The 23,414-nt window shown below is 37.6% G+C and overlaps 1 protein-coding gene across 3 annotated transcripts in view; it reads left to right on the top strand.

Annotated features, from left to right (window-relative positions):
• LOC106877486 (uncharacterized) overlaps positions 1 to 23,414 on the top strand; it is a 224,232-nt gene that overhangs the window by 105,927 nt on the left and 94,891 nt on the right. Inside the window, exon 1 of one of the 3 annotated variants that reach the window (XM_052966013.2) lies at positions 7,421 to 8,509. The exons of the other annotated variants lie outside the window; for them this stretch is intronic. Coding sequence (XP_052821973.1) covers positions 8,449 to 8,509 — 61 coding nt within the window. The 5' untranslated portion in view covers positions 7,421 to 8,448. Of the gene's footprint in view, positions 1 to 7,420; positions 8,510 to 23,414 lie in introns of those variants that run through there. 3 annotated transcript variants of the gene reach the window in all.

Raw genomic sequence — 23,414 nt, 5'->3', positions numbered from 1 at the left:
AGACATGCAACATAAAGAGCATTCCCTTCATCAGTTGTTCCTGTTTCATCTACTCCACGTTGAAACAGGGACAACTGATGAAGGGAATGTTCTTTATGTTGCATGTCTCGATTCTCTGCTTTTTTCGTTGTTCGAAAAAAGTTCGTTTTCTATGTTTTTGTTTTTATGTTTTCGTTTCTCGCTGTGTCCACGTTTTCTTGATGTCCTGTACCCATATATGCATGTATATATACATATATATGTAGGTATGTGCATATATGTATGTATATATGCATATATTTATATTATTATATGATTGAACGCCACGCATCCTTTTCCAAGTACATATATATATGTATATATTCCTCTTTTGTTTTTCATACATTAACTTGTGTAGGTTGAACTATGTAAAATGTTAGAGAAAGAGGCCTGGTTGTTCCTTGCTATACATACCAATGCATACATCTAAAGCAATATTTCTTTTGGGGTCCTTAAAATACTATTATAGATCACCAATTTACCCAAATATCTTATATGACCCCCTGTTGAAAACCACTGATCTAGAGGGCTGAAGAAGTGTGTATATGGTAAAATACAAAGTTTGTTTTCCTTCGGTTTTCTCCCCTTTATTTCTAATTTGCGTTGAACAGGCTTTATAAAACAGTGTTAACACACGCGCGCATGGATGCGCGCGCGGACACACACACACACACAATTGTCCTTATATTACAAGTAACTTGATCTGAAATCGTGTGATGAAACTGAAGCAATTACACAGCGGAAATACTGGTTGAGAAGTTCGCTTTACAACCACGTGGTTTCACGTTGAGCCCCACTGCACAGCACCTTGGGCAAGTGTTCTCTATTATTGCTCCGAGCCGACAACTGTTTTGCAAGTGAATTTGGTAGACAGACACTATGTTGGAACCTGTCATACACACACACACACATGTATGTATATATGTGTTTCCCATTACCGTTTGACATCCGGTGCTGGTTTGTTTACATTGCTGTAACTAAGTGGTTTGGCAAAGAGACCAATACAGTAAGTACCAAACTTGAAAAATAAGTACTGGGATCAATTTGTTCGACTAAACATTTCTGGGTAGTTCCCCAGCATGGGCTGCAGTCCAATGACTGAAACAAGTAAAAGAACTTAGTTATTTTCACTTTGATTTCGTGCTATTGCTTAATACATAATAGGAAAAAGGTTTCTTCGTAACGTCTACAATCTGGCCACTACCTATTATTATAAACATATCGAGGTCAAACAATAGTATCGGAGCAAACTAGCGAAGGAGCCACCTGCCATACGCACATTAAACATTAGATTTTTCCTCTCCTGCTCTTGTGGAGGCGCAATGGCCCAGTGGTTAGGATCGCGGTTTCGATTCCCAGACCGGGCGTTGTGTGTGTTTATTGAGCGAAAACACCTAAGCTCCACGAGGCTCCGGCAGGGGGTAGTGGCGACCCCTGATGTACTCTTTCGCCCTAACTTTCTCTCACTTTTTATTCCTGTTTCTTGAGTAACGCTGCGATGGACTGGCGTCCCGTCCAGCTGGTGGGGGAGGGACCACATACATAGAAACCGGGAAACCGGGCCCATGAGCCTGGCTAGGCTTTGAAAGGGCGACGTTTTTATCTCCTGCTCTTGCTCACGACATACAGACTGATTCCAATTTGCGAATATTTTATATTATAAACATACTTAGAAATATATTTAAAATACATGGCAAGCGGCGTCTCTTGTCTTTTCACCCTGTCTCCGAGAAAATGAGAAATAAATAAACCAGTTGGCAATTTGGAATATTAAAAGATGGTGGGGGACGTGAAATTAAATCTGGAAACCAAAAAAAGAAAGCTACAAATGAACAGTTCAAGAGTAAATAAAAGAAAGTCAGTCACACACATCCATTGAAGATAGGCAATAGAAGAATATTTAAAAGAATTTTAATGACCCATGATATAAAAAAATGCCTACTTAGCAGTTTTTTGTTCAGACAGCTGCCCAAAAGCATCATAATGGAATTACTTCTTTATATATCAAACTGACAAGTAAAAGGCATTAACCATTCCCATACTTAAAGACAGATGTGATTTAAACATTTGAGAACGTATTTAACAAAAATAAGCAATTCTCCCACCCTCACCCTCACTCTCCGGTCTAAAACTCTGACCTGTCTCATGATGGGCTTCTGCTCAGTTTCCCGCCTACATATTCCATTCGCAAAGCATTTGTTTGGTTGCCATGGTAGAAGACATTTTCCTAAGGTGCTACCCTGTGGAATCGCACCTGGAACCACGTGGTTGTGAAGTAAATTTAACCACACAATGGAATTAACAGCGACCAGGTTGTAGATGTACGACGAAGCTGTTTCCTGCATTAAAGTTTACAATACTTTCACAAAATGAAACAAATGTGAACATAACGATATGTGTATGTTTAAAATGTCGTTCTGACTTTTCTATAACGCTAAAATTAATACATTATATGAAAAGGAGGGGTTTCTTGTAGATGGCGTTTCATTGGTCATTCATATTGTTTATTGGGTAATTTCTCAGATTAACACCCGCACGATCTTCACTAGGGTGTTAGGGTTAGGGTTAGTGTTTAGGGTTACGGTTAGGGACGGAATTCCCTAACCCTAACTCTGACCTTAAAACCCTAACCCTAACACCCTAGTGAATATCGTGCGGGTGCTAATCTGAAAAATTACCGTTTATTGTGTGTTTCTGTATCTCACACACACACAAATACATGGAGAACGGGATGGATTCGTGGTCAAAATTATTAGTTTAACGCTCTGAGAAATGGAAGGAGTTAAAAAATAAGTAAATAAAAGAAACAAACAATCGACGAGATGATGCCTATACGAATCCTGCCTACATAGACATTGTGATGGTCTTGTCTGGAATGAGAAGCTGTGCCTATAGCCTTCGCAAGACCTCATGGGCGGTGAAATGAACACGATTAAAGGGAAAATATGAGCTGGGAACGAATTCTAGAGGGGAAACGCTAGGCGTAGTGTTTTTAGGTAGAGCAGTAGGTAAACACAATATGGCTTACGGAAAGAGGAAAAACGAGTGGATTTGGTGGATTTGAAAGAAGCGGCAGGGGATCAACCAGCTTCGAAGAGCAGAGACCTCTATTCTTACCATACAAATGACAAAGGACATAGCACTTGTAGGTCAGAGGTTGAAGAGTGTGTGTGTGTTGGGGTTTCTTTTTAATGCTGTTCAGGAAGACTGTTATGTGTAACAGCAGCATCGTCCCAGATGGGATAGCAGTAAGTACTCCGTTGTGAATTCCACTTGGATTTTGTAGAAGCTTAATAGTTTGAGGGAAGACCTGTCTTTGCGGTATAACTTTTACTGTGGTCGACGTTATAATTCTCCATGAGAGGTCCTCGGTGATAGTTGTGGCCTAATATTTACAGCAATCTTGAGGCTTCCAGTTGGGAGTATTTCATGTTTAGAGAATGATACGATATTGTTTTCTTAGGTTTGAGCTCTTGAAGGGGACAAGATTTGCATGACTCCATTAATGAATGCTTTTTATGTCTCTGTTCAAAGAGTCGGTGCAAGTTTGGCGTTAGGTGTCTGGGGTTTCCTGTGGATGGTGCTTCGCTGTGGAACATCAGGGGCGAATAACAATCGGTATCACCTGCGTAGGAGTGGACATTATTGGAAGTGGATACCAATACACAAATACACCGGGCGATCTTACGGTACGAGTCCTAAGTATCGACCTTTTCCGTAAAAAGTGTCTTCGGCGATCTTTACCAAAGATCGGCTTTTCCGTAAAAAGTGTTGGAGAGAAACAGGGAAACGACGTCATAAAAGCGAAAGACATACAGAGAGCGCGATTTATTTTGAAGGGTTTAGGGTTAGGGAACTCCATCCCTAACCGTAACCCTAACACCGTAGTAAAGATCGTGCGGGTGTTACGGAAAAGGCCGATCTTTGGTAAAGATCGCCGAAGACACTTTTTACGGAAAAGGCCGATATTTAGGACTCGTACCGTAAGATCGCCGAATTCACCGTCAACATTGCTGATGAAGACATTGTGTTTCATTTGAATGTATTACATATAAAGAATATAAGGCGTGGATGACAAATCGTTGGAGTACCGGATTAAAATGACGGTGTTTAGTTGATTCTGAGATCAAATCTCAACGTGGATGACTGGTTTTTATACTTTCAGATTTGATCAAATATACCTACCAACGGTGTGGTGTATTGTTTATTTAGTCAAATGTACTCGTTTTGCTTCTATGATTATATATTAATAAATCTAGGCTCAATCGTTTTAAGAGAGTATCTTTCAGAGTGTGATTCGTTAAAGTAATGAATCTAGTGTCACTTCCGAGAGCCAGTGGCACCAGTGTCATTCGCGCCAAGTCATCGTTGGCGTGGATGGCATATTGACTTGTGATTTCTAAATTTGATAGCTTTTTATTGTAAAATCTACTTTGATCAACAGAATAGTGTGTGTATGGCGCGCGCACACACACACACACACACGTTTAATTCTTAGTGTTCTTTGCAATCCCCCAGCTGAGCGCCAGTCATGATGCAGTCGGCCGTGTACCATCCATGCGGGGTAACCGACATAGGAAATTCCTTACCACGCGCTTCTGCCGCTGCAGCTGGCGTTATGTGATCATGGCCTTAATACTTTTGTTGTTGGTTTTTGGAAATATTTCCGATAATGTACTGGAGGTAGCTCGTATGGAAGTGATTCAAGGACTAGACCACCTTAGATTCGCAACTAGAGAAGAGGAGATTGATACAGGCTGCTGGGTATACAGTAATCCCTCGCCACATCGCGGTTTATTATGTAAGCTTACGTCGATTCCTCCGTGGTGTTGTTTTGCATTTACAATAAAATAAATAGATACAAATTATAAAAATAAATTTAAAAATATACAGTGCAGTACTGTTTCTACTTCGCGGATTTTCACTTATCGCGTGTGGGTGGTTTGGAACAACACCCGCGATAGTCGAGGGATTACTGTACAGTATCTTTTGGAGAAGGACGAAGACTCTTGTTCTCAAAGACTGCACAGAAGTCTTCTAAAAGCGGCCAGTGCCTGTTTAATAAGTCCCAGAGTGCTGTTGTTAATGCTGCTGTCCTAGTTCGAATCATGTCGAGGTCAGCTTAGCTTTTTATTCTTCTGGGGTCAATAAAGTACCCAAGTCTCAGGCGGTGGACTTGCGGAAACGTTACGGCGTCGGACGGATGTCTGCCTTATCACGCCAGGACTTTTTTGAATGATCGACTTAATCTGTTGCTTCGTTTAATGCTACCACCTGGCACCTTAAGTGCCTTTTAGCAGAGTCCACTCTGTTGCAAACGGTCGGGCTGTCTCCGGTTTCAGGACAACTCTTTTCCTCTATCTTTTAGATCTAGAAAAGACCGTAGGTACTGTCTTCCTCTCTTGATTAAAAGAGAAAAAGTAACCATTTACGTATTATATACACTGTCGATGGTCAGTTACTGCAGTATTTGTTGTGAGATAACATCTCATGGACTTATGTTAAAAACACAATAGGGAGAGAGAGAGAGACGAAAGTTCGTTCCAGCAGCGACCTGCGAGAGCATTAGGTGCATTTCGGCCATTTTCAATGGTCAAATGCAATTTCGTTAGCTGCATTTCGACCTTTTCAGTGGTACATATACGCAACCAGCCACATGATGGGACGACCAGTCGTTGTCTTTGATTTTGGAAAAAGTGAATAAAACATTGACTGATGTTGCGAATAATCGCCTGGCTTACTAAAAATCCAGTATGTGCACTTAAAGCAGATTTAAATTAAAATAGCCATCTATGTATCATACTTAATGCATAAATATTGTCCATGGGCCAGTTACTACAACAGTATTTGTTTAAGGTAGCATTTCTTATGGATTTGCTGTGTTAAAAACACAATAACTATCAGAGACGAAAATTTGCCCCAGCAATGGCCAGCGCCTGATGCATTTCGGTCTTAAATTTAAAAGAGAATGTTCAGATATTTGGAAAAGATGGCACTATTGCTCATCACCAATAGTATGCTAGTATACCACTGACATGGAACTTCTGCCGAACGAATCACTTGGTGACAGCTGAGCGGTGATAAAATTTATGAATAGGAAATGGAAGTGACAACTTGAAGGTAGCAGAAGGAAGCTAGGTAACATGCAAACGTGGTTGCCAGCGCCGTTACTTATCCACTCACCAATATAGCTTGTGGATCCAGAACTGGATTGGTCAGCCATCAAAACTTCACTATTAATGAAGTGAATATCATCGGATTTCGGTAGACAACCAGAGTGAAAGAATATGTGCACTTTATGTGTCTGTATGCACCGAGCTATATATGTGTGTGTGTGTGTGTTTGTGCATTTAATGTGTCTATGTATGCATTTAGTATTTATTAAATGCATTTAAAACAGCAGTTCGGCAAAAGGAGACGGATAGAATTAGTGCTAGGCTTACAAAGAATAAGTCGCACGGTAAAATTGTTCGACTAAAGATGTTCCAGCATGACCGCAGTCAAATGAGTGAAAGAAGTAAAAGAAAATAAAAGTATACACATTTATATATGTATATATATATATATATGTGTGTGTGTGCATTGTGTGGAGATATATATATATATATATATATATATATATATATATATATATATATGCATTTAGTGTATGCATTGTGTATGCATTGTGTGGATATATACATATGCATTTAGTGTATGTGTATGCATTGTGTGGGTATATATATATATATATGCATTTAGTGTATGTGTGTATGCATTGTGAGGGTATATATATATATATATATATATATATATATATATATATATATATATGCATTTAGTGTATGTATGTGTGTATGCATTGTATGGGTATATATATACATTTAGTGTATGTGTGTATGCATTGTGTGGATATATACATTTAGTGTATGTATCTGTATGCATTGTGTGGATATATACATTTAGTGTATGTATCTGTATGCATTGTGGGTATATTTATTTATTTATTTATGTGTTTCAGCCAAGTGGCTGCGGTCATGCTGGTGCACCAATGCATTATATATATATATATATATATATATATATATATATATATATATATATATATATATATGCATTTAGTGTGTGTGTGTGTGTGTGTTTGTGTGTGTGTGTGTGTGTAGTTACTGTGTCTGTATATATGCATTTCGTGAGTGAGTGAGTGTGTGTTTTCAATAACTCCGAAAACGCTAATTACCGTGTTTACTACAATGTGATTCTAAAAAGCGCACACCTCGAAGTTAAAACTTCGTTGGCGTTTGTTTATAACTACAACTATTAAAAAAAGTTAGAAGTACTTCTACTGACTCTTAATAAGTTTAAGCATCCGACAAACTAAAGTTTACCACCACTGCTACTACCATCAGACATAACACTACGACTTCTACTACTACCACTACTACAAGTTAGTAAGTAGCAGGAGGTAGCTGTGGTGATGGTGGCAGTAGCAATAGTATTTCTAGCGGTAGGAGAAGCGCTCTAGGCCAGTCTATCAGTTGTAGGAACTGTGCGATAGTTACTAACTACTATTACTACACTAATAGTGACGCAGTGCTTGTGGCCATCGCCTCGAGAACTATTATTGCTGATATTACTGCTGTTAAAATCAACAACAGTACTACTGGTATTGTCGTCACAGTCCGGTCTGCTACTGACTCTTTTTCTCTCACTACTATAGCGACTTCGATTGTTGATCTATCCTTAAGCGACCTTACTACCACAACAACTATTATTACACTTTTTCCAGTGCTGTCACTTTCATAAGTACCGGTGACTGTGCAGTGGAGTACCCGTCTAGCAACTCACCAGTTCCCTTCGCCGTTTTACCCCGTCGTTATCACCCTGTCGGTTTTACCTTGTCTGTATCCGGCTGCTCCTCCACTTCAACCTCATCGTTCTTCGTCTCCTCACCACGCTACCACAATTCCGACCAACTGTGGTAAAAACTTTGCAAGTGGTAGAGACAGTAATAACACCAGATCGTCCTCAGATAATAGTGTCGTCGCTGGTACGACTACGACACAAGTGCCTCGCCTCTGGAGACCGGCTTTCTGGAGCGTTGACTCGGAGAAGGGTGATGTCAGATCCATAAAAGCCGACGTCTCACTGCCGCAGCATACAACAATAACAACACCATCAATATCTTCATCGTTCACACCACCTCATTCTATATCACCATTTGTGGCTATAGCAACCACGCCGGTTAAACAACCCTTATTTACCTTTCTACCACCGCCACCGCTACCGCCTTTATCATCGATATCTTCGCCGTCGACATCGTTGTTGTCATCTTTTTCTGATCGAATCGGCACGGTGACATGTCCGGCACGCTGGTGTTGTCGTTCGCTGTGTCCACCTGATAAGGAGGTGACTGGCTTGTGTTTAACCAACAGCGCCAGTACTTCTCATGCAATGTCGGATACCTGTGACTTGGTCGCTTCTTCTGACGCTTGGTCGTCTTGGCACCGTAGAGGTAGGTAAATTACCCGTCGTCTGAAAACCTTTTCGTTCATATCTAACCGCTTAAATTATTGATGTTATTACATGTCTATTCATAAACTGTTATTTGTATACAAATCGTGTGCTGTGAAGTTGAAGATGTTATCATTTCAAGTAGGACTGTCCAATTATGGTCTCTGCCAAAACCCTTGCACTTTTCTTAGGGCTCTTGTACTTTGAACTTTCTTTTTCTTTTTGCCTACGCATTCTCCTATAAAGCACCATGAATTCTAGTATTTCGATAACACATACTCACATGTACGCACCTCTACACATCGAAATTTATATAACTGACAGACCGCTAAACACCATCTATGGTCTGTCACATTACACACACATTGTCATACCGCAGTAAATGTCACACATTTGTACACAGTGATTCATACGCGCAATATCGGTTTGTAAATCTTTCGTGCACAGACATTGGCCTACTAATCACTTGCATTGACCAAACCACAGATGAAGAGGTACGTACACATACTAACATTGAGATTCTTGACCGATTTCAAAATCGAAACTCTTTAAATTCATGAACTAAAAACAAGGGTGTCAACCAGTGACTTTCTCTTCGGTTGCTCGACCTGGTAGCAATAGAAGCTAAATCACTCGCAAATCACACCTTACCGCTTTAAAAAATAAGAATACACATTGATCAACATAGTCCATGGTATACTGTCTGACAGAAACAGGGTTGGTCACGGCCAGAACGCCTCCGATTATAGGCCTGCCTAATAAAAAGTTGACCTGGAGCTCAACAATACACTTCATCTTACTCGACAACTTTACACAACACGAGCCAATGAGGAAATCTCTCCGCAATCGCTCGACCTGCTAAAAATAGCCGAATATATCCCCAAATCATACCCTTCTGTTCTTAGAAATTAGAAAAGAAAGGTAGACTATATTTGATAAAACAGTCTTAAATACACTGTTTGAAAGTTACGGGATGGTCACGGCCGGAAACTCCTTTGCATTGTCAGGACTGACAAGGAGATAAACAACGACCGGATGCACACTGACTTGCTAACTCGTAAAATTAAAACACAGAAAGTGCAGGCATTCCACACACACACACACACACACGAATGGGTTTATAGCGAAACTACTATGTCTCTGAAAGTTAACTTTAAGACTTTTTTACCGAGATCTATTTTACTTTCTTATCGTTTGTCGCTGTCAAATGCGAGTATTAGTATCGCTCATCCGTCTGTCTGTGTGTGTGTGTGTGTGTGTGTGTGTGATAATCCTGCGTGTTTTGTTAATTTCCTCCTATATTCGCGCGTGCGTTTGTTTATGCTTGTGCTTGTGTCGTGTCTACGTGTGCGCGCGGGCGCGTTTGTTTATGCGTGTGTTGATGTCTAGATGAAAGCACGTACGTTAACTTAATTACACGTTTTGGTATGCATTAATCACATTGGTTTCACGTGTAATGCATGTCTTTAACCGCTCTCGACTCTAATGTACATATTATTACGCTTACTTTTCGCCTGCATTTAACACTTTTCCCATACTGATTATTTAGATTAAATTCAAGTTAGTTACTGATATTGCACTGTTCCCCACCGCCACTATTAAACTTTTCCCCACACTGCGTTAAGTGTAATGGCTGTGACTTGACTATGATTTTTTTTTCACGAGGATGGAATGGCGTCCCTGAGTAATTTCTTTCTTGGGGGTATGTATGTATAGCGGTTTATCAGTACGTGTGAGAATATGCTTCTGTGCGCGCGCGCCTGTTTCATTTGCACACACATGCATTATGTCAGACTGTCTACCTGTGAGTTTAGGATTTGGGTGAGTATTTGAGGGGGAAAAGATTACATATGCATACTCACTGTAGTGGTTTACTGGGAAGAGGAATTTTCCCTAGGCTGAACTCCAACCAGTAACAAATGTACCTGTGGTGCATTTTCAGCCAGAGATTTCACTGTTGTCTAGTGATTTGAGTTTGAGTGAATTCTCAAGAGGTGAATACTTCAGTTGTTAGTTGCAGAATACTAACTAAAAAAAAAAAAAAAAAAAAGTTGTGCAAGTCTTTTTTTTTTTCTGTTCCTCTTGCAGCATAAGTTCATTAATTTATGATTTTTGTCTGCTGAGGATAATGTCAATTAAACTGGCATCAGTATATGACTGGTACTCAAAACACTGGAGGGACAAAAGATTATGCTGACACCAGCAGGATTTGAACTCTGGCATAAATAAATATTGCGAGGTACTTTTGGAATCCAACATTACCATTTCTATTATTCCTCATTTGAGTCAACAAGAAAGCCTGTATGAAGTTACTGAACCTACTAGAACTAGCAAATCTCCATCAAATAAACCCTAACATCTTAATCCAAAGCATTTTCATAAGTCTGTCCTAAATGTCCATGCTCATTTTCAGAGTTTTAATGAGCCCTTGTTACATAGCTACTGATAAGACTTTCCTTTCATAAGCCCAAGTTATTCTAATGGTTGAAAAAAATTGGGCATCATCATCATCATCGTTTAACGTCTGTTTTCCATGCTAGCATGGGTTGGACGATTTGACTGAGGACTGGCGAACCGGATGGCTGCACCAGGCTCCAATCTGATCTGGCAGAGTTTCTACAGCTGGATGCCCTTCCTAATGCCAACTACTCCGAGAGTGTAGTGGGTGCTTTTTACGTGTCACTGGCACGAGGGCCAGTCACAAGGTACTGGCAACGAATGTGTAGCATATATGATACATGGACACTAGGGAATACACAGGCAAAAGGGTAAAAAACAAAGGATTTGATTGGCTGAGATCAGTTGTTCCCAGCCTTCTCGCTACCAAGGATTCCTTTTAATATGCTTATCCTTATATATGTATGTGTGTGTGTGTGCGTGTATATAATATATATATATATATATATATATATTGAATTTAGTTCATGGACCCCCAGTACTACCTTTGCAGACCATCAGGGATCCATGGACCACAGGTTGGGAACCACTGCCCTAGACTCTGATGTACAAAAAGTCATATGATCACAACTGAAACCACTCAGGTATAACTTGGGGCTAAGAAATAACATCAATGTTATCAAAAGTAAGGACCAGTTGAGTGTTAGAAAAGAGCTGCATCTACCTAAATCCCAAGGAATAATTAATTTTGTCTCTCTATATTCCAAGTTTGGTAATGTAAATATCACTTGTGTATTGGCTTCAAAAGCAAGCCTGCGTCGTGGTGCAAAAATTTGAAATAATTATTAGAAACAATAACAGCTCATGTTCAGATTGTTAGATTATTATGTTTTCTCTTGCAAGCATCTATTGAAATTGGTTTACAACCAACATTTTGCCATTTGTTTTTGTCATCTCTTCTGTAAGTTACAGCATCTTGATATCTATGTAAGCAAAAGATTCTGTAAGCTGTTGTATATTTTACAATTAAACAGACAATTTAAAAGGAACAGTCTAAGAAAAATTTTTGATATGACATGTATAAAGTGCCATTTATTACTTTTTACTCACATTCTGAGATTTTTATATTACAAAGATGACTAAACAGTCTGCATGTTATGTTCAGGCCTCTTGTTCAGAAAATTTAATCTAAAAATGATCTTTAGATATTAGGATAAACAAAATAGATTCAAATATCAGCTAAGGAGTTATCATTTTTCTCTCACCAAACTTCTGAAGTAAAACTGAAAGGCTGGAATTTACTCACAGACCATAATATGGGGCAAGACAAAAGCAAATAACTCCCCTTACACCCTCTTGGCAGTAGATGCTGATTTGGTGTCCAGTGTTCAATTTCTGAATAATTGATGTTTTATAGAATGGGTTTGTCATATAAATCATTCATATTTTAACTTTATCATAAACCTTGTTACGTAAAATTTTGAGACACCTAAATTTTGTATACAGGAGGACACTGCAGCTTGACGGTAAATTTCTCCACTCCTATCATACGAATGTGAGTGGATTTATTTGAAGTTTTATTGCAACACCTGCTCTGTACGAGGCATGAAATTATTGTAATCTGCAAGTTTGAAAACAAAACCTACCCAACTATTGACCTTTTTTGTAAAAACTATTAAGTTTCCTTTTCTTTTCTTTCTCGTGTTTGAATAGCTTCTAATTTATCTTCCGCATTACGATCATGTTGCTCTCTGTTGATTCTTAGAAAAAACTTAATTTTATGAATAAATGAAAAAACTGTTTAACCCTAGGAAAAAGTGTCATTATAAGCTAATGATAAATGATTATTATGTAAAATTCTTCTTGAAAATTAGTATTTACGTTATTTTATTTTATTTTTTTTGTGAACTAGACATATCGTATTTGACATAAGACACAGCCACGTTCAACAGCACATATTTTGGGAAAAGAACTCTACAAACAAAATTAGCTTATGAGAGGTGCAATTTTGCATATAGGACCTAGAATGATTCTTCTGAAATAAAGTGCATCTTTTATGTCATCAAATATGGTTGCTCCACTCCCTGGTTCCATTCCCCTTTGTAAAACCATTACTCTAAATTATCAATACTGTTCAAAAAGGCATGTATTTCGCAATCACCTCATTCATTTTTTTTTTCTGCTTTATTGTTATTAACTTATTTAACATGTGGCTACCTACAAGAGAGACTTTGTATGGTTTCTTAACCTGCTAGCCTCGAATAACATAAAACTGTACTCTACCATATTAAATAAAGGGCACATGAGATGTTATAGTCTTTGGAATCTCTGATAAAAAATGGAATTGTCATAACTGGACTGCCTTTTAATCCAAGTTTTGTTCAACCTGAGCTGAACTGGGAGCTAGACACTGGTAACCTAAAACTTTAAAGCATCTTTACACTTGTCTCTCCCACTATTCTATATCTAAAGCATGATAACGGTGATTTACCATATTGACACAGCCACATAAACTTGTAAGAAGGTTATACTGGTTTAAATTGACCCTAGTCCATACCTATATTACTTAATTCATGTATCAGACTTGGAGAGCTAAAGGCTGAAGTAACCCATGGCAGTATTGAAACTAGAATGCATATGGACAAAAGTGTGTACCATGGGCCATTTTCTGCTGCAGTATTTTTCATATAAACTTGTGAAATGGTATTTATAGAAAGATATAAACAATAAGTTGTGAAATTTATGGCTTTTCAAATATTCACTGATAGTTTATGGAAACAATTTTATTAGGAGAACAGAACCAGGTAGCATATAAAATGAAAATATTGATTTTCATGATGAGTTTTTACATAATATTCATTTGTGATATTGGCATGAGGCCATGAATATATAATTGAATATAGGGTTAGTTAATTGAATCCACACACACATGTGTGTGTGAATTCTTCTGAAATAAAGTGCATCTTTTATGTCATCAAATATGGTTGCTATACTCCCTGGTTCCATTCCCCTTTGTAAAACCATTTCTCTAAATTATCAATACTGTTCAAAAAGGCATGTATTTCGCAACCATTAGGATTTGAATTCAGAACATTGGGCAGATAAATAGAATTTGGGGACTGAGGACTGGCGAACCAGATGGCTACACCAAGCTCCAATCTGATTTGGTAGAAACTCTGCCAAATCAGATTGGAGCCTGGTGTAGCCATCTGGTTCGCCAGTCCTCAGTCAAATCGTCCAACCCATGCTAGCATGGAAAGCGGACGTTAAATGATGATGATGATGAAGAACCAGGCAGCCTACTTGGTGGACATGATGCCGCTGTTGCTGCTACTGCTGATGATGATGATTGACTAATTTCTCACATTAGCATAATGAAGCAGTATCATCAGTTACATCAACCCCAACATATTACTGGTACTTAACTCCCAAAAGGGTCAAATGCAATCACACCGAAAAGGTTTTGGTGTATAAAAATTTGTTTATTTCTCTAATGAAGCACAGCTCCTGTATCTTAAGTGATGGTGGGGATATAGGGGATGTTGTGATGTTTGTACTTTTCCTAAAGTCCTCTTAATAAGTTCCAGTAACATACTTAGGACGAGTTAATTGGTTATAAATAACATCAGAAAATGACTAATTCCTGATGAAAAGTATAAGTAAATTTTGTAATGTAAGCTGCACTGGTTTGATGGGATTTTTTGCTCCATCTTGGTGTATATAAAACTGTTTTTAACCTTTGAAATCTAACTTAAGTTGAAAAAGGACATGAAGGTGAATTAACAGATATATTTGCCAGGAATATACCACAAGAAAATCCAGAATAAGTTTCAGTTACTCATTTGTGATAATCATAACTATAACATGTAAGATAAAAATGAAATCCATCAGATACCTTCCGCAGATAAATCCTACACCATCGCTACCATAATTCTCCACTGACAGAATATCCAAAATATTTGAAAAAAAAAAAAAAAAAAGTAGATGTCATGTGAGCCCTCTTTCTCATTCCCATATCTTAATCAACAGAAATATTTAATTCAATATTAACAAATATTGAAATTTAGTCCAAGGTAATATGACTATTACATATGACCATTTCAATATATTTCCACTGTACTTAATAAAAGCTATTTCAAGGAAATTGTGTGTGTGTGTGTTCATAGTTATGCACATGAGTGTGGGAATGTGTACTTCTATTGCATTTTGTTTTCCATGTAAATAGGTCTTCACACCCAGCATGTTACACATGAAATGGAAGTACCTTCTATCTTTTACTTGTTCCAGTCATTAGACTGTGGCCATGCTGGGGCATCGCATTGAAGAATTTTAGTCAAAAACAAATATAGGCGCAGGAGTGGCTGTGTGGTAAGTAACTTGCTTACCAACCACATGGTTCGGGTTCATTCCCACTGCATAGCATCTTGGGCAAGTTTCTTCTACGATAGCCTCGGGCTGACCAAAGCCTAGTGAGTGGATTTGGTAGACGGAAACTGAAAGAAGCTCATCGTATGCATATATATATGTGTGTGTGTGTGTGTGTGTATATGTTTGTGTGTCTGTGTTTGTCCCCTCAACATCGCTTGACAACCGATGCTGGTGTGTTTACGTCCCCGTATATATATATATATATGATGGGCAGAAAATAACTTTTTTATATGCATTCTTCCAAAGCAGACATTGATAATTTTTTTTTTTTTTGTCCTGCTTCACTGGTTTGTAAAAAAAAAAAAATCAATCAACCAAATAGATGTGATAAAAACATTGACATCTACATTTCAGCATTGGAAAATTACGGTATGAATGGTATATGATTTATTTGTGGCAGATATCTGATGAATTCCATTTTTTTTTTTTTTTAATGGCTCTCAGATTTTCGTATTAGTTTTACATTTCGGCACAGGGCCGGCAATTTCGGGGAAGGGGTCAAGTCAATTACATCAACCTCAGTACTCAACTGGTACTTATTTTATCGACCTCCGAAAGGATGAAAGACAAAGTCGACCTCAGCAGAATTTGAACTCAGAACATAAAGACAGACGAAATGCCGCTAAGCATTTTCCCCCAACTCCCTGCCTTCAAGTCAGATCTTAGGTTAATATGACAAATCCTTTTTTTTTATGAGTTAGTCCCTAAAATATTAATTGGAGTGAGTGTGCATGTGTGTACCATGTATAAATTAAATATTGATAACTGAGTATGTTAATACAAGTACACACCGCTTTGTGTATATTTTCTTATACAATTCTAATTTACAAATTATCAGCACTATTACATCACTGAAGACTCGGTTTTGGGATTTCACTTGTACAACCCATGTGCTATAAGTACCATCCATTATCATAATCTGTATTTCACTTTTATCATCATTTAAATGTCTGTTTTCCATGCTGACATGGGTTGGGTGGGTGATAGATTTAACAGGAACCAACGAACCTAAGAACAACACTAAACTCCATTTGAAAATACTTACTTCTCATATGTCACTTAACTGGTTATGGCTAAACAATGATTCCCATAAAATATCTATCTGAAATTATAAATTATAATTATATTGAAAGCTGCTATTTCACTTCGTTTCTACTGCGAGTTTCACAGTCATCTCTCAATTGATTTTAGAATTGCTATAGAATAAAGCTTCTACTTCCAACAAATTTTAAAATAAACTCAGTCTACTTTTATTCGCTTATTCTTAGCATGTGTATGTATTTTAATGTTAAAATTTAGAATTTCACTGCTTCATGACTTGAGTTTCATTACCAACCAATGGTAATCATTAGATGTTTTTTTTAGCTTTCGTTTTTTTGTTGTTTTTTTTTTTAAGCCAAAAAAAAAACCAAAAAAAAAGTCTAATGATTTTTGAAACACATAGCAGAAAATAATATTGGAGCTGAACATTTTGATATGTACTCTTATCTTTATTTGATGTTCAGCATCAGTTTACTAAGTGTGTGTCTGTACAAACTTGTACATGTGTGTGTGTCTACATGATCTATATATATAATAGGGTAGAAATTGGTGTTAATTAATATCAATTTAATACCAGGAAACCAGCACATTAAAAGAATCAGAAGATTCAGAAAAGATTTTCTGAGATCTCAAAAGGATTATTGTATATGTATATATAAAAGAGACCACTAAGTGGACTGCTAATGTGCTAGAAGAAGATCACTTAAAAATTCTCAAAGAAAAATTCAGCGAAGCAAAAACAATCGGGCGAGACTAGCACATTAGCAGTCCACTTAGTGGTCTCTTTTATATATACATGATATATATATATATATAATATAATATAAAACATCATCATTTAATGTTCATGTTGGCATGGGTTGGACAGGATTTTATGTGTCCAAGGTTTGTATCATGTCCCAATATCTGCTTTGGCATAGGTTTTGCTGCTGGGTGCCCTTCTCAACACCAACCACTTTACAGCATGAAATGGGTGCTTTCTTTTTCATGCCACCTGCACCATTGAGGTTGCCATGCAGTTTGCAGGTCTACAAACCCTGGGGGAAGATGGGGTGGTTGAACTTTATACTAGGGAATGAGAGGATTACTATGAGAGAGAGAGAGAGAGAGAGAGATGAGGAAGAGCAGCTTCCTACAGAGGGATCGGCATGGTTACACATGTCTAATTAGGGAAAAGGTTGGGAGAAAAAGAGAAAACAATCATATGTATATATTCACACACTTAGATTGATGCAGAATGCTACATAAAGGAAAGAGTACTTAATGCTTATATCAAAGTACATACCAGTAAGCTCAGATTTAATATTTCCTACCAGCTGTTTCAAAAACATTTTAAAAAGAAAGGGGTTTTTTTTTATTGAAAGCCAAAAGAAGAAAAAAATGAATGATTTCAGTTTCATACCAGCCATTTGTTGGTATGAACTGTGAAATTCTGCTATCCTAAACCTTAACACTAAAATATTTATGCATTTCGAGAATGAGCAAATAAAATATGCTGAGTTTATTTGATAATTCATTGGAAGTTGAAGTGTGACTCTGTTACAATTCTAAAATCACCCAAGAGTCAAACTTAGAATAGCAACAATGAGAAATTCCAGCTTTCTATAGATTTATATATTCAATACATGCAGTGCATATGTGCACACACACACACACACACGGCCGTGCAGTTAAGAAGTATTGTTTTAAACCATACGGTTTGGGATGTATGGTATCTTGAGCAGATATCTTCTACTATAAACCCAAACTGACCAATGACTTGTGAAACTTTTTTTAAAGCCCATTGTGCAGGAATATATATATATATATATATATGCGCATATATGTCCTCCAGCATCACTTGACAACCGATGTTGGTTTGTTTCTGCCCCCATAACTTAGTAATTTGACCCCCCCCCCCCCAAAGTAGAAGAATAAGCACCAGACTTAAAAAGTACTAGGGTCAATTTGTTTGACTAAACTCTTCAAGGCAGTGCCCCAGCATGGCCAAACTCCAATGACTGAAACAACTAAAAGATGTGTGTGCGTCTTGCTAAGTAGGAAAAGAGAGCATGCTGGTTACGAAGGTAGTGAAGTGACCATTGTCATTAGAAGTAGGAAATTCACCTTTAGTTAAAAGACTTGATGCAGCTATATACATATCTCAATTTACAAAATAAACCGTCCCACTTTTTCTTAAAGCAAAGGCCATAATTCCTGTTTAACTAAATTTATTGTTGATCATCTTGAAGATTGGGCATCAGATGTTGGTGTGCATTTCTTTCTGCAAGTGGCTCATAGCAAGTGCATTCGACCGTAATAATAATATGCACATACCTACTATACCTGTTCATGCATTTATTTGAAACTGCAGATTCCATATGAACATTAAAAAAAAAACTCCAGTATCAAATATGGAAATCTCTCTCTCACACTATTTGTCTCTCAGATAATAGTAAAAAATAGAGGGTACGTTTTTAGACAATTAGCTCTTGAACGACTAGCATATATTCCAACAGGAATGATTTGCTAGTGTCTAGACAAAACATACATAGTTTCTTTTACTTTTCTTTTTTCTTTATTTATTTTGTTTAGTCTTTGGTTATCTAGTCGAAACAAGCCTTTCAAGAAATGTTACACATTATAGACCAGCAGACAATCCAGAGTACATTTTTTTTTTATCACTCATTAACATTACACAATTTCTGACTTACTGATACATGAAGTTTGAATGAGAAAGTCAATTCATGGGGATTCCCTTTCGAAATACCGTGGGTAACTAGATGAAGACCACTGTTTATCGGTGGTATGTCCTGAGATGATCTGATAATCAACTCCTGATAACTATGTATTGTTGTTGGCACTCCGTCGCTTACGACGACGTCGAGGGTTCCAGTTGATCCGATCAACGGAACAGCCTGCTCGTGAAATTAACGTGCAAGTAGCTGAGCACTCCACAGACACGTGTACCCTTAATGTAGTTCTCGGGAATATTCAGCGTGAAACAGAGTGTGACAAGGCTAACCCTTTGAATTACAGGCACAACAGAAACAGGAAGTAAGAGTGAGAGAAAGTTGTGGTGAAAGAGTACAGCAGGGTTCGCCACCATCCCCTGCCGGAGCCTCGTGGAGCTTTAGGTGTTTTCGCTCAATAAACACTCACAACGCCCGGTCTGGGAATCGAAACCGCGATCCTATTACCACAAGTCTGCTGCCCTAACCACTGGGCTATTGCACCTCCACGATAACTATGTAGAATCAAGTTTTTCTTCCAGAAACATCATAACGTTTGGAGAGAATCACTGGTCACAAGGTAGTCTTTTCTTTGCTTATGAAAGATTTTTTGTGTTTATATATATATGTATATATATATATATATATATATATATATATATATATATATATATATATACGAGGGGTGCTGAAAAGTTCCTGGTTTCAAGGGTATTGCGAAAGGTCCAGTTGGAGGCCTAACCTTCCGAGTTCTTTTACAGGGTTTAGAAAAAACTGAAAGACTGCCGCAATAAGCGTGTGAATCTGAGAGAGGAATATGTTGAATAAAATCATGACTGTTCCTCCTATATTTTTTTTTTTTTTTTTTACCCAAAGCCAGGAACTTTTCAGTACCCCCTCGTAGAGCTGCACTATCCAATGTGTCCGTTCCTAATTTGAGACCGCATGGTTTTATTTGAGGAAAATTTGGCCGCAATTTCTAACAGGGTACGTGAGCATATAGAAGCACCCCCTCCCGTTTAGTTAAACTTTAGGAATTAGTATGGGTTGTTGACAAGAAGGGCAACCACTCGTAGAAAATTTGTCTCAATAAATTCTATCTGACCCTTGCAAGCATGGAATAGTGGACATTAAACGACTATGATAATACTGAGCAGACCCAGATCGGCCTCAGTTAAATAATACTAAGATAAGACTTATTGGCAGACTTGACCATTCTTTCGTTTTCTATACCAAAATTACATTGTCATAAATATCTTTTTTATTAAGATGATAGTGTGATTTCAAGGAGATTTAGCTTGCATTTCCGAGATGTTGAGCGACCGTATGCTCAAAGAATCCAAGACGCATCTGTATGTGTAGTGTTTTTTGTGTTTGTGTTTATTTGGCGTTCAGTGTGTGTTTGTGAAAAGAAAGTTACAGATTACATCATGCTGAAGATTTCTAAAAAGAATGAAATTGTTCTATACAAGATTACGTGTATATATATATATATATACATTCATACATATATACATACAGGATTTACTCGTCTATAAGCCGCACCCTTAATTACGTGTTAAATGTTGGTACAATATTTTTTTCCCTTCATAGTTTAGTTTTGCCCCAATTTGTTTTGTAGTTGAAATCATGTATAAAACAGTGCAACTTACGAGTGTGTGTGTGTTGGGAAAATAAGAAGAAAAAAAAAGTGCTTAGAGAAGTTTATCGTGGAAAACAGAAAAATTGTCTGTACATTTTTCAGCTACTGGTTTCGGTTGTTTTAAGACAACCTTTTCACACCTGTATAAAATGGGGGAAAAATGAAGGGTTGAAATAAATGAAATTAATTTAAATTTTCATATCAGATCTTCTTACGCAACACTATTGTTCTCTAAAAGAAACATGTAGACTTTTAGAACTGATATCACGAAAGTTTAATTTATTCAACTGTTAAACGTGTATAGTCTTTTCTGTTTTTCGTGATAAAGTTTTCTGTGCATTATATTCTTATTTTTTCAATATGCATTTACTCGTGTGAAACCGCTTAACCTTGTTTGTTTGTGTGTGTGTGTGTGTAAAATATATATCATGTGTATATTGTACATATGATTATTATTTGCAAACATGTCTGTGTAATTAAGATCGCTCTGTCAACCAATGCCTTGTGATTGAGATTTAGTAGGACGGAAACGGTTTAGAAGCCTTATCATGTCTATGTGAGCGCGCACACATGCGTATTTATTTCTGCATGCCTTCACACTGGTACCGTTTCAGCAAATGCGATATGTTTACGTCGCCCAGAGACAAACTGTCAACGATTTGAAAGAAAAGAAAAAGAAAAACGCATGAAATAAGGCCGTATTAAATTGAAGCACTCGTCTATGTAACTGAGGCCGTATTAAATTGAAACACTCATCTATGTAACTGAGGTCGTATTAAATTGAAACACTCATCTATGTAACTGAGACCGTATTAAATTGAAACACTCATTTATGTATCAGACTTACGTCTGATACACTGTTAATAGGCCTCTTACTGCAGTATTTGTCCTGAGATAACATCTCTTATAGATTCGTCTCTTACGTTAAGTATGATACATAAATGGTTATGGAATAAAATACTTTACCTGAAACAAGTGGGTTTGGTGGCGCCGAGGAGGGTACTCTTCCTCGCGTATCTCTTCATGCAAGCTTGGATAGAAAGCGGACATGAAACCCGCGATCGTGTTTGTTTTATGTGCAACCTTATAGAGGAAGTCAATATTAACCCGAGAGATAATGTAAAATTTATTTTTCAGAGAAAAGTTTGATTACGTCTTCGAACCTTCGCTGTGGACTGACAATATGCATCTTCTTCATACCTTTTTCTGGGTTTTTTTTTAGAATTTTGTTTCGGGATTTCTAAGTTTTAAGACCTTTTTTTTTTAATTTTAGAAATTCGGTCATTTTTCAGTTTCTCTCCATCTCCCTAATCCCTTGATCCTAACTCTGAACCAAATATTTCTTGCAGGACTGTTAAAACCATGTTTAATACATTTAATTAAGGAAAGATAAATAGAAAAATACCCCACCACTACCCAAAAAAAAAAAAAAAAGGTAAATAAATAATTAAAAGAAGTTGCAGGCTGGTTCCACTTCGAAACGAAGAGTGTTTTTTAGAAAATGAAATTTTCGGCTTTGCTCCCGCTCAGTAATACGAAAAATATTTAACCCCTTCCCGCAAAAAAGAAAGAAAAATGAATAAGTTAAGCAGGAGTGGGGGAGTTACATTAAACAACTCCGCCAAGATATATTGTTTTCGGGTACATATTTATATGAAATATATATTGTTAAAGTTGAACATCACTTTGTAACCGGATGATTTCGAATTCATTCCACTCAACACTCATTAAAAACATTTCAAAGCTAGCATTATTGAAAGACATTAGAGCGTTTCTTCGTTTCGGAGGCCTATGAAAGTGGAAGTCATTACTACGTCAAAAGTAAGTGGTCTCCAAGGTAAAAAGTAAGAGCCATAACAGCGTAGGCGGACAACTTCACCGTCATGGTGTTGGAAAGTACATCTGTTGTTAGATAGAACAAATGTCTATAATACATGCAAGTCGGCCGCTGACACTCGTTGATGCTGCATCGAAGAGGCCAGGGAACAGAAGAAAGAAGACATGCACTCAACACCAGAGCTGAAGACACCTCCGAAAGGGGGCGCCACGTCAAAACGGTAGGGGAATAGGGGCCGAAACAGGACGTGGTTCCTCCTGATGATGTCTTGAGCTAACTGGATCCTATAAAGGAGCTGTTGTGGTAGCAGACCACGAAACATGGTTGAAATTCCCCCATGCAAGTTCTCTGGACGCCCAGAGTTACTCGAGAATATCTTCGCTCTTGGCCGCCACTATTAGCTTTATTTAAAATGAAAGGTTGATATACTGTCAGCTGTGTTGCCTCGACTGATAGATAATAGGGACCATTCCAAATGCCATGGACCTAATCTTAATCTTCGCTTGACCCGCCCATAGCTGCAACTCTGTCAAAGAGACAAGCTGTGGGAAAATATGCGACCATACCTTTATCATCTAAGATGCCACTGTCTCAGCATTTACCTGTGCATTATTATTCATAGAATATATGACCATCTCTCGTGCAGTGGATTTTAGCAGTTGATGAACCTTCTGACGTTCCCTTTTTCTAAGAAGCAAAAAAAAATGCATACATTCTAGTTTGATAAGACAAAAACAGAAGCAAGACAATGATCAGTTAGTGATAAATAATGGATGTGACCTTTCACAGATTGCTTCCTCTCAGCCGATTTCTGAGTGAGATACTCTGCTCATAACCTCATTCCATTTCC

Source organism: Octopus bimaculoides, chromosome 3 (assembly GCF_046866305.1).
Source record: "Octopus bimaculoides isolate indiv1 chromosome 3, ASM4686630v1, whole genome shotgun sequence".
Lineage (NCBI taxonomy): Eukaryota > Metazoa > Mollusca > Cephalopoda > Octopoda > Octopodidae > Octopus > Octopus bimaculoides.
This window is presented reverse-complemented; position numbering and strand designations above follow the sequence as displayed.